This window comes from Nesoenas mayeri (genome assembly GCF_963082525.1).
Source record: "Nesoenas mayeri genome assembly, chromosome: 9".
Taxonomy (NCBI): Eukaryota; Metazoa; Chordata; class Aves; order Columbiformes; family Columbidae; genus Nesoenas; species Nesoenas mayeri.
In genome coordinates, this window is record NC_137557.1 from 595736 (window position 1) to 609686 (window position 13951).

At 53.5% G+C, this 13951-nt stretch overlaps 1 protein-coding gene across 1 annotated transcript; it reads right to left on the bottom strand.

Moving 5' to 3' along the window:
* Positions 1-1097: 1097 nt before the first annotated feature.
* Positions 1098-3048, bottom strand: GPR87 (G protein-coupled receptor 87; the record flags this gene model as incomplete). Its single annotated transcript, XM_080349353.1, has 2 exons — positions 1098-2134; positions 3015-3048. The coding sequence occupies 2 exons, from the start codon at positions 3046-3048 to the stop codon at positions 1098-1100; spliced, it is 1071 nt and encodes a 356-aa protein (XP_080205479.1).
* Positions 3049-13951: the final 10903 nt, after the last annotated feature.

Genomic DNA, 13951 nt, shown 5'->3' on the forward strand with positions numbered 1-13951 from the left:
TCTTTACAATCTGGGGGTTTTAAGTTGCCTGTTTATTTTTTGCACAAGCAAAACAATCTGAACAAATCTGACCTAATCCCGGTGGAGCGCGGACAGAGCGGTTCGTGGGGGTGTTGTTTCGTTTCCAGGATGGAGTTCCAGCGCGTCCCCATGGTCTGGAGGGCTGAGCGGGGTGTCGGGGTCAGCACAGCTCTGCTGGGCGCTGCCCAGGCCTTGCCTTGTTACTGTGAATGACATATTGTCGGTCAGCGCTGCCCCAGCAGCAGCTGCTGTGCTGGTCGTGTCGTTCCCGGCTGCTCCCCTTGGTGCTGGTGCTCTGCCTTTGCTCTGCTCTGCCGGGGGTGCTGCAGGGTCAGGTGAGGCCCTGAAGGTGTTCACTGAACTGCTCTCCAAAGCTGAATTTCACCCGCTTATCGCACACAGTTATTGTTTCTGAGAGGTGAAAGCAGCTGAAGTTCTAAATAATTTTGAACAAAAAATTCCTAGTGCTTTAGGTCTTATTCCTGTTGTGTTAAGCAGGAATAGAAAGTGCTGCGAAAGTGAATTTTCAGCTTGATGTTGATTGCTCACTCATATTACATGTGAGTCTGTCAAGGGACATTTTTGTTGTGTCCTCACTTAGAATGAGATTAAATGAGACTGAAAAGCCTTTTTAACAGGACTCTTTGTTGAGAAGAGAATTGAACCAGGGTTGTGTTTGAGTTTGTTATGTTTGGTGTTTTGAAAGGGATGTTTTGAAAGCACTTGAGTGGCTTTGTCTGTGGGCGAGACGGCGCTGCCAGCACCACAGAAAGCTGGGACGCTGGTGGCCGGCGGCGAAGCCCTTTCCAGAGCCCGAGCCGCAGCGTCCTCAGCTGCTGTTGGCCCTAAAAACCAACCAACCCACCGGCAGCCCCCGCAGCCCCTCCAGAGACAACCTGATCTCTGGGTGGGTTTGAGCCTTTGAAGTTCGAGACAGGTCTCGCTAAGCTGGAACGGAAAAGCTGTGCAAGTCAGCACATCAATGCAATGCCGTGGTCAGATACTCAAAGGTACGTTTTATTTACACGATATACAAACGTTCTCGCAAATGAGCGAAAGTCTCTGCGCAGGGGAGTTCAGACGTCGGTGTATTCGTGGTATATGCGCACTTCTGATCTTCTCACGCTCTGAAGCGATCGAATACTCTCACTCCTGGTTCTCATATTGGATTTTCTGAACAGCCTTCGCGAGAATGATCTACACATGAAGAAGTAAATGATTGGGTCCAGACAGACGTTGCACGCGGACAGGAACAGAGTCATTTCCTTACAATAATACAGGATTTTATGTGCAGAGTCGTCTAAAATTTTGTCTAGATGGCTAAAAGTGAAGGGCATTCTGCACAAATGATACGGCAGAAAGCAAGTGAAGAACACAGCCACGACCACCCTGATACTTTGGTTGTGCTTCCGCTTTCTGCTCGACGAGCTGATAAATTGTTTGCTCGACTTGTAGATGTACCTGGATATGGCGATGTAGCATCCTATGAGCACTATCAGCACCACCACGAAGGTGCAGGTGTTGATGTAGATGACAGCCGTGTGCCACTGCACCCCCAGGGGGGACTTGAGCTTGAGGCAGTCGTCGACGTTCCTGCGCGTGGGGTAGCCGTTGGTCAGGATCAGGTTGGGCAGCGCCAGGAACGCCATCACCACCCACACGCAGGCGGACAGGACCTTGGTGAAGGTGATGCTGTACATCCGCGAGTCCCCAAAGGGCTTCACGACTTTCAGGTAGCGGTCGATGCTGATGAGCCCCAGGAACACGATGGTGGTGTACATGTTGGCGTAGAACAGCACCGTGGTGTAGCGGCACAGGAAGGAGTTGAAGTGCCACGGCCCCAGCTGCGAGTCCTGGATTATCTTGAACGGGAACGTCAGTGTCATGAGGAGGTCTGCGACCACAATGTTCTTGAGGTAAAATATAAAACTCGTTTTATTCCTGATGTGGAAAAAAATCCAGACTGCGAGGCCGTTGAGCAGGATGCTGGCCAGGAAGATGATGAGGTACAGCACGGGCAGGACGATGGTGGTGAACTCGTTGTGCGCGGCGCTCCCGAGCGAGCTGGCCGTGGCGTTGGGCGCGCTGCTGTTGTCCGGGCTCAGACGATCATCTGCCGCAATGGGGGAAAACAACAGGTTTAGAGTACATTTCTAGAGTTTTACAAATGGGGCCGTTTTAGAACTGTCCTCTAGGAACCATCCTCTCTGGGCAATTCCAGGAGCTGCTCGGATTAACCAGCCTGGAAAACACGAGTTTAAAGCAGTGCTTCTAAGTATTGCACGTGTCAAAATAGACGTGCCCGTGGCTCGTTGGCCTCAGCACGGTGTCTGTGCCTCCTGCCGAGATCCAGCGGCAGCGCAAACACGCACGGTGTGAGTGCGCGTGCTCCGAGGCTCCCCCAGGGCGGCTTGTGCAAGGAAACTGGGCAGTGTTTGGAGAAGACAAAGAGCCCAGGAACCCTCTGAGCAGAGCAGCGGTGCTCTGGTGGTGCTGAGCAGGGCTGGTTCTGCAGAGTGCAGGGCTGCACCGAGCGCAGCTGCAACCGGCCTGCTGGCAACGAGCCATTGATCCGAATTACAGGGTGGCAGCTCTTGGCTGTCTTGACGGAACGCAATTTATGAGCTGAGATGATGTGTTTATCAAGAAAGGACTCTGGAGAGACTCTCTGGGCCTATCAAAACACTGTTTTAAAGTTTAGCTTATTTAAATGTGTTTAAAAACAGTCTCTGGAGGTTTTAAGATTTAACATGTAAATGTTTTTGGAAAAACTTCAGACTTACAGCTTCCCTCATAAAACTATAGCACATTGTATTTCCCATTGTTTATACTGTGAGCTTGGCTGGTGCGGCAAACCGGGACAGACACCCCAGGGCCAGCACCTGGCAGCATTCAGACTTTTCTGAAGTGACTTATGTCTTCAAAGTGTTGGTAGGAACTGATAGTAATACAATAAACAGTTCTCAGTCACTTAGATTCCAAGGTGACCTTACCTGGCAGTTTTCCATAGGACAGGTTGTACCCCATCGTTGGCGCTGCTGTCGGTTCTCAGCTGAGGTGCCGTTCAGCAGTCCCGCTGGCAGCCGGGGGTCCGGGACGCGGCGTGGGCTGTGCCAGCGCTACCTTTGGGGAGAACAAAGGCAATTACACCCAAAGCAAACAAGTCCCCACCTTCCCGTCTGCAGCGGGGAGAGGAACGTTGTGGGATGAGCATCCTCGGAATTCCCAGTGGCGGGCTGACCTGTGGGCGCCGCGCGGCTGTTCCCCTGAGGCGGCCCCTGCCCGTCACCCCTGCCAGAACTGTTTGTTCCCTCTCTCCACCTCACGAATGCGGCTGTGCCGCGGCCTGGCTGCTGTCACCGTTAGCCACGGTGTTCTGAGTGCCAGCCTGACCGTCTCTGTGACCGTACATATAATGAATATATATGGTCATATATTCTTGGATCAGTGCCTTTCACTTAGAGCACTCTGTCTGTCATCAGTCAGCCCTCTGAGTGTGTTCCTTCCCCTGCCGGGACCTCCGTCACTGCGCCGCAGCAGCCTGGGCCCTTGTGTCCCCGTCACGCGTATGACGCCAGCCCCGCGCTGCTCCACGGGGTAACCTGCCTCGGGCCTCCCTGCAAATCCTGCGTGTCGTCTTACAGACGAGCTCCAAGAAAAGCGTGTTTGCTGGTGGTTGGGTCCTTGTCACCTGAAGCACCCCAGCCTATGGCCTCTCAAACGGAATGAATGCATGATACAATTGCTGAAGCACTTTCGCAGAGCTAAACTTGTTTTATGCCATTGTCACTGTGCTGTGAACTGCGTGGAATTGTCACTAGATGGCAGTGAAGCAAATTACTGCATTTTGAAGCATCAGTAAAAGTTTTTATTCTGATACTCTAAGCTTTTTATCGGTTTGGTTTCTTGTCTGCCATTGTTTGCTCTGATAATAACTGGGGTCCATTGTGAGGATGTCAGAACTATTTTAGATATTTGTTTTCTCTTGGTCTGAGAAGCGCTGGCCTGTTGGTTTTGTGCCGTTGTTTATCATTTGCAGCTATCCGTTTTTGCCCAGGAGCCACCAAGATCAAACGAATATGTAATTTTAAGAACAAGATGCATATCTGATGTTCTCAGGCAAGTAAGATGCTTGTTTCCCTGCTTCTCTTTTAGGTCTGTGCAGCTCCTGGTCCCGGGAAGCCGCGGGGTCCCGGCTCTGCAGGCGGGGGCTGCAGGACGCTGGAACCCTGGGGAACATTCGGCATCTGATGGAGCTGGGACGGGATCCACGATAGGTAAAACTCTGTGTAGTGTCTTGTGTGCCAAAGGGATTTGCTTGAAATCCTTTCCAAAAAGGCTCCTTCCTTGTCCCACCTCTGCATCCATCCCTTTAGGTGGGGGTTGGCACTAAGGCCGTAGGAGTCTGACAGCAGGTAGCAGAAAGCAGCCAGCTCCTCGCTGATGTGACCCGGGAGCAGCGTGTGTCCCGCCTGGCAGAGCCGGGCTCAGCAGAGCTGGGCTCAGCAGAGCCTGGGCACAGGCACCACCGGAAGCCGTAGAGTCCTGGGTGAGTGAGCAAAGCTCCCTGGAGACAAATCTGGTGCGTCCCTGTACTCCAGAAGCTCATTTTCTTCAGATAAAGACCACTAGGTGCAGGAAGAAAGTTGCCATGTGTGGAGAATTCGCTTCTTCCATATGTGCTCTTGGAACGGGAGATGAAGACTGCCTTCTCTTTTAAAGACTGTTTTAAGATATTTGGTGATTGCTCATTGATTACAGAATCACAGAATTCTGTAATCAATGAGCAATTGATTACGTGCTCTGATAGTGGCCTTTTTACTCATTTGAATGTTTGTGTGCAGGGCAAGGTTAGTTTTCCACTCCTTGTCCAGTTCCCTGGACACTTCTGATCAGTCGTATCCTAACGAGCTGTCTCATTCTTCTGTATAAAAATACTGTGCTTGGGTGGTGTTGAAGAGGCACTAGAAGCTGCTCCTTTACTCAAGTAGCTTTTAAAGCCAGAATACTTGTTACTTCTTGTAGTTCATGCACTCGGCTGTGTTTGGGTTTTGTTCTTGATTGTGTTTTCCTGCCGTTCCCCTAGAGGCTGACAGCTGCGTTAGGCACAAGCTGCGTACATGCCGTTTCACAGGGGGTGACGTGCTGCTGCGGATGCTGCCAGAGCCGCGGTGGCAGCTGGCTGGTGGCAGCTGGCTGGTGGCAGCTGGCTGGTGGCAGCTGGCTGGTGGCTGCGCGGCAGGCTCCGCCGGCACACGGGCAGGGGATGACTGGGGAGCTTTCCTAATGACTCAGGCTTTACGTTGCCTCACTGTTTAAAGAAATCCTACATCCTCAAATCTAATCGCTCTGTTTGTCTTATTTAAAACTTCTTAAAAATCAGAAAATTATCTTTGTGACCTACATTAGATATTCTAGGTCATAGGGCTGCAGAGTTTTAAGAGTTGGTTTGTTTGTTTGTTTTTTATTTGCCTGGGGTTTTTTGAGCATGTAACTTTTTGATGTGTGGCCTCCTGCCAGTCAGTCAGCACTCATCACCATAAAGTTTGGTAAATGACAGAGTTAGTGTAAATAGAAATGCCAGACAGTTTATTAAATCTGCTGTGGGCTGCCTGCAATTAAGTTGTTGTCTGTTGCCCGTCAGAACCGAATCTCTGTTTTAATTGCGGAGACGGAGGGGCAGACAGCATCGCTGCAGGCTGCGGGTCAGCGTGGGCATGGAGCTGCGGGTCAGCGTGGGCATGGAGCTGCGGGTCAGCGTGGGCATGGAGCTGCGGGTCAGTGTGGGCATGGAGCTGCGGGTCAGTGTGGGCATGGAGCTGCGGGTCAGTGTGGGCATGGAGCTGCGGGTCAGCGTGGGCATGGAGCTGCGGGTCAGCGTGGGCATGGAGCTGCGGGTCAGTGTGGGCATGGAGCTGCGGGTCAGCGTGGGCATGGAGCTGCGGGTCAGCGTGGGCATGGAGCTGCGGGTCAGCGTGGGCATGGAGCTGCGGGTCAGCGTGGGCATGGAGCTGCGGGTCGGCGTGTGTGCGTGGAGCTGCAGCAGCACCCGGAGCGTTCAGCCCCATCACCCCGGCCAACCCGCGCTCGGTGAGCCCTGCTGGCACCCTCCCTAGCACCCTTCCTTGCTCCTCAAAGGGAGCCCAGCCCCAGTAACCGGACACTACCACCTTCTGCCTCGGAGGCCTCTGTTAAAATTTGTCTGTCTCCTTTTGGTAAAAGTGTATGTTAATGTACTGTTAATGCGTTGCAGAATAACCTGAAATTCCTGTTGGAGTCTGCCCCTACAGCGAATCAGTGTGCGCCTCACTCTCCTGTGCTTTGCAGGCGTCCGTATCGTTTGCATGTTTCTCACTGTCACATCCCCATCCTTGGAGCTGTGCGGCTGTACCGGCGGTGCCGGAGATGCTGGTGGCAGCTGTGCGAGCAGCGGGGTGGGCGGGGGGCTCGGGGTGCCCCAGTCAGGGCTGCCCCAGTGAGGGGGTCCCTGGGACCTGCTCCTCAGCCTGCCGAGGGCTCGGCGTGTCCCCACCCCACGCGTGCCCCAGCCAGCTGGCGCGGGTTGGCCGCTTCCGACCGGAGCCGCCTCAGCGCCGGGTGGCTGGGGAGGGGGTGGCAATGGCCCTCGTAGGCTCCATGCCCTTGGCTGCGGTCCCGCCGTGCTGGCACTGGGGTGGCAGAGGGACGCGCAGGCAGCGTGTGCCGGATCCCTGTGATATGGTGATGCTGCCATGCTCAACTGATGGAGTTGCGGAGGGGCTGAAAGCCAAGAGCTGGGCTGTAACTGTCCCCCGCTGTGGCTTATGGTGCTTGTCGCTTAGTCATATCCAGAAACAGGAACCGCTGCCGCTGCTCTGAGCGCTTCTTGTCTGCCTTGGTGTCTAGCAAAAAACACCCTTCTTGGTTTGCAGGTTCCTCCTTGAACTTCCCCCTCAGTTCCAGCCCAAACTTTTCTCTCACGCATCTCTGCCCAGTGTCCTGGCCGCGGGCACGCTGCAGCGTGCGGCTGCTGTCGGACCCACTGCCCGAGCAGCTGCTGGCGGGACGCTGGTCTGCCCTGGCCTGCCCCTCGTCCTTGGCAGAGCCTGCGTTGGGTGGTTGTGGAGCTGGCACCTCTGGGCGTGCGCAGGGGACAAGCAGCCCCTGCACATCTGCGGTGACATGCTGCCAGCGGGGACTTCCTGCCTCAGCTGCTCCATGAAGTGATCCACGCGCTGTTCCTGTGATCCACGCGCTGCTCTGTGATCCACGCGCTGCTCTGTGATCCACGCGCTGCTCTGTAAGCACAGAGCTGCCTGACCCTTGGGGTTTGGTCCATCTTGGTCCTTTGTGAGCGCTAAAGCACCGTGCTCGTGTCCAGTGCCCGTGTGGGGTCTGCCCTGCATCCCAGTAGCTGCTAAACGCGCTCGTGTCCCCTTGGTGCACCAGCCTCTGCCCCTGTTTACTGCGGGACCGCCCGGAATCCCGCGGTCAGTCTGCCCCTCCAAGTTGGGCATTTGCGGCTGCAGGAGAGCCTGGGCTGGGTGCAGCTGAATGCTGCAGCAAGCATTAAATAACACTGTCTAATATGCAAGATTCTCAGTTTGGGAGGAATATGCCCTTAGAATAACATGGTTTCCTCACTTAAAAAAATATATTCGCATGTATCTAATTTTCTCAAAGTCATTGTTGGAATACTTAGTCCAAATGTAACCATGAATTTTCTCCTCGTCTCAAGTGAATGATTATGAACCCTTATTTTCCTCTATGTGGGGTGGCTCTGATGTGAGGCTTTTGTGGGATGCTGCCTCAACTACCAAGTTCTTTATCTTTTCTGTCTTTTGAACTGTTCCTCGTTAAAACTTTGTGCATTAATATTACTTCAAATAAGATTTTCTGTGCAGAGGTTACAAAATCTGGTAGATATTGTTAATCATTACTGCAAGACTGTTTATTTTTTAAACTAATTTGCAGAACCTAAAGATGCATGAATTCTATTTGACTATTTATGGTAGGTCGGGAGTGATGTTGAAGAAATACTTCTCAGCCCTTTGCTGCATTAGCAACAAGTGTGTGCCTTGTCCATGACCAAGCAGCAGGAGCTGCCGGGCTTGTGGCGGGTCCTGGGCTGGGTGCTGAGCTCTGCTGTGTGCAGGTGGCAGCAGCTCCTGGTGCACAGCAGCGGCTCCTGGTGTGTGACAGCGGCTCTTGGCTGCAGCAGATGCTGGCGCCTCGCCGGGCACGTCCAGGGCAGCGTGCGGTGCAGTGCGGTGTGCGGTGCAGTGCGGTGCTGAAGTACGGCTCCATTGGGCTGCAGTTACTTTTACATGAGGAGGCAGGAGGGAACCGGCAGCAGGTAAATGGCTGCTGGTGGAAGACGAGCTGTGTTGCAACTGCTTGCCTGTTTTTTATTATTTTTTTAAAAAAAGAGCACAGTGCAATGGTTGGCAGAGTTGGGATAATTAAGGTCTTCTCAGTATGGCAGCCTCTAATTAGACAGGAGGAAAGGATTAACTCTGGAGTGTTTCCTTTGCTTCTTTCTAGAAGCAGCTGCTGCTGGTTTCTGGCTGCGCGAAGCCTGCTCGCAGCAGGAGCTGCATCTTGTCCCTGCAGAGCTGCATTGTTCCCCCCGCGTGAAGCGCCGCGGTGCGAGGCGCAGCTTCCCGCAGCCGTGGGGTGGGCGCGGTGCCCGGGCTCTGAGCGGCGGCCCCGCTGCTCCCGGCACCGCCGCTCTTTGCTGGCGTTGGCGTCGGTGGGTGCTGCTGGGGGCCGTGGCGGCGGGCGGTGCGTGGCCCCGAGGATGGCGGCTCCACCGCCTTGCTGATAAGCTTGTTCCAGGCCTTGAGTGCCCTGCAGCATTTCTCCAGAATAGCTTCAGCTTTTCCCTCTTTTAATCTCTTCACAAGCTTCTCTCCCAGCTCTTCCATTCCCGTTCTGCTTGTGTTTTCATGGGCTCTGTTCTTGGCAGCAAGGAAATCACTGTCAAACAATCACCCCTCAATTCCATAGGCCGTTCCTGACTTGTCCGGTGTGCTTAATTAGCCTGAAGCCATAGTCTTTTAGATTTAAAATGTTACAAGACTTTGGGCAAGAAGCAGAAGCTGGTGAAGAAGTTTGAGCGTGTGGTGCTTGGGTGGTCCTGAGCGGGTGCCAGCGCAGCAGCTGCCGCGGGTGCCGCGCAGCCCGTCACCCAGCGCAGGGACCCCGGGGTCCCCTCCGCATGCAGGTGGCACAGCCTCCCGGGCTCAAAACGTTTCATCACTGGTATTTCACTGGTATTTACGCTTTTACGTTTGATCACTGGTATTTCGCAACGAAAAACGATAAGTTAAAAAGCTCAAAGTAGAACTTTAAAAACAGCCAGGATGGCTGGGTCACACAGAAAGAAAAATGAAGGTATTAGACTGATCGCATTACACCTTCACCCATTGTAGCTCTCGCTGTTGTGCGTGTGTCACGTCTCTTAATGCTGCAGGGGATACTGTGAAAAAATACCTCATGAGGAAAACCAAATGTTATTGGTACATGCATGTGGACAGTGCCATTTAAACTTTGAAGTAATTCCAGTCGCACTTTTAGGTGTTCTGCATTGCATTGAAACAATTTCTATTGATTTTTTTTTTTTTGTATGCAATTCTAATTGATATTACAAAAGGACAAAAAACTCCTCATCTGCTGTTGTCAGCTGGGTTTTTCTGTGCTGTGACACAACTGCCCGTGCTGGCTACGTGCAGCAATGCCACTATTGCAAAGAGGAAGGGAAAGGACACGGGGATTTTGGGGTATGGCTGGGAGAAGTTCAGCCTGGTGCAGCCCGCTGTTCCGGGAGCAGCCCGCAGTGTCCGTCTGTCCGTCCCTCTCGGCCGCGGGCAGATGCCGGTCCCGGGTACAGCGCAGGATCTGCTGCTCTTTCCGGCCCAGCCACGCTGTTCTGGGGTTAAAAGCCCGATTTATAGTGCTTATCATCAGTTGTCACTTTCACACGCCACGGACACTTTGCCAGGGAAAAACAAGCAGCAGTGGTTATTGTAGCATCTCACGCAAGGTTGGTCAGATGTAGAAACCAAATTTTGATAGCTGAGGATGTGATTTTTTTGGGTTTGTTTTTAAGATGGTGTGGTCATTTTTTATGTTGGGCAGGGTTACGACCACCAAAACATGGGCATGGATATCGGTGACTCCTCTGGTGCTGCCTGGCAGCGCTGGTCGGTGTCGCTGGTGTCCCGGCAGCAGCACGCTGGGTCCGCAGCACTTGCTTTACATCAGGTGCGTTCTCCGTTCCAAAGCATTAGTAATTATTGCGCACATCAAGGTTAATGGCACAGTGTCCCTGGGGGTGTCCTGGGCGCTTTCCCCAGCGCTCGCTCGGTCGCAGAGGCGGTCTGGCTGAGCTGTGCTGCGCCGTGGCGTGCAAGGGACTTGTGGAGAGAGAAGGAGTTTCCCCTTCCATTGCTCCTGGTGCACCTGGTCTTGGCTACGTGCAGCAAGTAGCGTAGGCTTCCCGGCATTCCCGACTCCAAGAAGGAGCATCTCCGCTCATGGCTGCAGCAGTGCTGGACAGACACCCACTGTGCTGGACAGACACCCGCTGTGCCGGACAGACACCCGCCGTGTGGGGCCCTGCCGGCTCCCCGACTCGGGCTGTGCTGCGGGTCATGGCCGGCGGCGCTGGCCGGGCTGTGGGTGCAGCGGCCGGGAGAGCTGGTCTGCCCGCTCCCGCCCTGCCCCGCGGCAGCGCTGTGGGGCAGCGGGTGACACAGCCGGCTGGGCCGGGACGGGCTGGAGCGGGTGACACAGCCGGCTGGGCCGGGACAGGCTGGAGCGGGTGACACAGCCGGCTGGGCTGGGACAGGCTGGAGTGGCTGTGGAGGCAGCGGGTGACACAGCCGGCTGGGCCGGGACAGGCTGGAGTGGCTGTGGAGGCAGCGGGTGACACAGCTGGCTGGGCTGGAGCCGGTGCTGGTGCTGCCGAATGTTCTGCTCTGTGTCTCAGAGCCCCGAGCACACGGGTTCTCTCTGTTTGCGAGGTCCCTGCCCCTCCTGCTGCCCTGCACGTCTCTCCCTGCGGCCAGGGCAGCCCCGTCCCCACAGCGGGGTGTCCCCGGGGTGCCCGTCCCTGTCCCCTGGCGGCAGGGAGCAGAGGGTCTGGCGGGGCTGCCCAGGGAGCGGGTGCCCACCAGAGAACCAGGGAAGTGCCGGCAGCTTCGCTGGGGTCCGGGGCCGCGCCGCCGGGAGTGAGCGGCGGCAGCAGCCGAATGCTTGCCCGAGTTTGCTTTTTAAAGGAAGATCGCAGAATCTTCTTTAAAATGATGGAAAAAAAAGTGTGAAACGCTCCCGGAGTTCCAGCCCAAGCACCCGTAACGAGAAGGCAGGTGCGAACAGTCCCGATAACGCACGAATGGCGGGTCATTTTTAACATACAAAACCTTCAATTGCGCTGCTACTTTATAACTCAGAACAACCTTTGCCATCAAAAACACTCCTTAAACGACATACGTTTTTGAAAGTGCCTTGTATATTTCCCAGGCTTTGAGGCTCATCAGATGTTTAGTTTGTAAGTTGCTTGTTCAGAGCTATGTGGTTTTTCCAGTGAACCTGACAAGTTTTAACACGACCTGAGTGAAGTATGAAGGAAGAGAACCTTGATTCTGTATAATATAATTAAACGAATTCAAGTTTGCTCTTCTGTGCTGAAAGAGTTGAGAAAGAATACAGGTACAAACTTTTTATACCAAATTCAGTCATTACAGTTACTGAATCTTGACATGAATTAAGCTCTGTCAGGAAGTTCTTGAAGCCGTGACCCCTCCTGCACTTTGATTTGTATCTTAGAAGGAATGATTGGGAGAAAGCCACTTTTTGCCGTTGGAAAAAAGATAATAACATTTAATGTTGAATGAATAAAAGGTTAGTAAAGTCTTGCTATTTCGAGAACTTTTCACACTTTTCACAACTGATCTGATATTCGATTTATGATTCCAAGTCTGATTTTCAGCAGCTGTATCTTAATTTCTGTTTTATGTTCCCTTGGGGGTGATTAAGAGCAAGAAGATTCACAGAACAGCTTATCAAACGCTTTTCGGGTGGTCAGAGATCACTTACCTGTCACCATTGTCGCCTTCCGCTTGTCCCTGAGCTGCATCTCGAAGGTGCCTTAGGCTCCTCCAAAGCACGCCGTGAAGCTACAGCAGGCACGGGAGTGCTTCTTGCGGTGAAGTAGTTGAGCAAACCATATCTGGAAGTAAGTTTTCCTGCTTCCGATGGCTTTTTTTGCGATACCCGGTCGGAGAGTGAGGATTTGGCTGGGCAGGAGCGGCTGGCGCTCTCATTCCCGGGATGACTCACTCGGGAAGGTGCGCGCTCCCGCTCGCGCTTGCCGGGACAGACGCTGATTCACCGGGTGGGTTCGCGCTGCCGAACGCAGGAGACGCTGCGAAGCGCCGGGTTCACCGCAGCCCCTGCAGCCCTGCCCGCGCCTTTCGCTTAATGCAGCTCTGTCTGCAGGGGGAATGCGAATTTAATGTGATACTGAAAAATCTTGTGCTGGAGAGATGCAAATGTCTGCTAATCCAGATGATCATGTCAATTATTCATTTGACTATATTTAGACATCTTTAATGTAGTGCTTTGAACAGATCCTCTCTCCTAAATAGTGTGTAGGATGAAAGCAAAATGTTAAATCAGTAACTAAATATTCCAGCTGCAGTGACTAGACTGTTTACTGCACACTTCTACCGTCACGCTGTTCTTTTACAGACTGTGAGCCTGCGGTCCTGGCTGTGTGCGCATTTGGAGCAAGATAAATTAGTGGCTTCAGAGCATTTAAATAATCATGGCAGTGGTCGTATCAGGACAAAGTTTTGCACCGTGTCAGAGCATCCCGGACTGCCAGAATGGCCGGGCTGGAAGGGAGCTGGGGGAGAGGGCCGGTCCCTGCCGGCTGGAGCCTGCTGACTGGGCTCGGCTTGCGGAGCAGCTTTGCAAGGCAGAGCAGAGGCCAGCGGCGCGCGTGCTGCGCCCCTGTCGTGCGCGTTCAGCTGCGTCGCTCCCAGGCTGGCCCGGGGAGCCGGGCGTTCTGACGGTGCGGTGGTCCCAGCTGCACACACGTGCTGGAGATGTGTGTCACATCACCAGGGATGGAGGAATGAAAAGGGTTTGTTGCTTTGTTTTTTGAACCTTTCTTTAAAATCTCTGTACTTGGGTGTATTGGTAAAACTTGGTGGGTTAGAAACCACATAGCATCTCCTGACAGGCTTTCGGTTCAGACATGTTGTCGGGCCGTTCCCAGGCCGGAGCAAGTCAGGGCGAGCCGCCGCCTGAGAAGGAAGCGCTGTGGAGCGGGTCGTAAAAACAGCGCGGAAGCAATGGGAAGCTCTGATGTAAAGAAAAGCTGAAAGCTAACCTATAACTTTACTATTGTTTGCATTACTTAAAGGTTGGACGTCCCTTTTTGTATTCTGGTGATCAGAGAGCAATTCTCAGATTTCATAAGTGCCTGAACGACGTTATTACAACAATTATTGTGTTGCTTCATTCTAAAACTCCTTTACTATCATATTTAGCAACATGGACCCCAGGGTTATTTCTAAAGCAGGCTAGCCACCTGGATAAAACAGGAGACTGGCTTGTTCTTGCTTTTAAACACAGAAAAGCAGCGGCAGGATCAGAGCATGTGGTGCTGGGAGGTTCCTCCAGCGTGAGACGTTCAGTGCCGGGCGCAGGTGCCGTTGTCACTGCGGTGTCCTGGCAGAGCGGGCATGTCCCCTTCCCCTGTGGTTTGCTGCAACCGCCGGTCGGCCGCTGTCGCTGCAAGGAAGGAGGGAGGAAAGGGGCTAATTAAGAGCTGACGTTACAGAGCTCATTTCTCTTTTCCCTCTGTCCTCAGGCTCCTCGCGTGCTGTTGGTGGCTCACCTGCCGTTCCCACCGCGGCTGGTCCCGCAGACCCAGCTC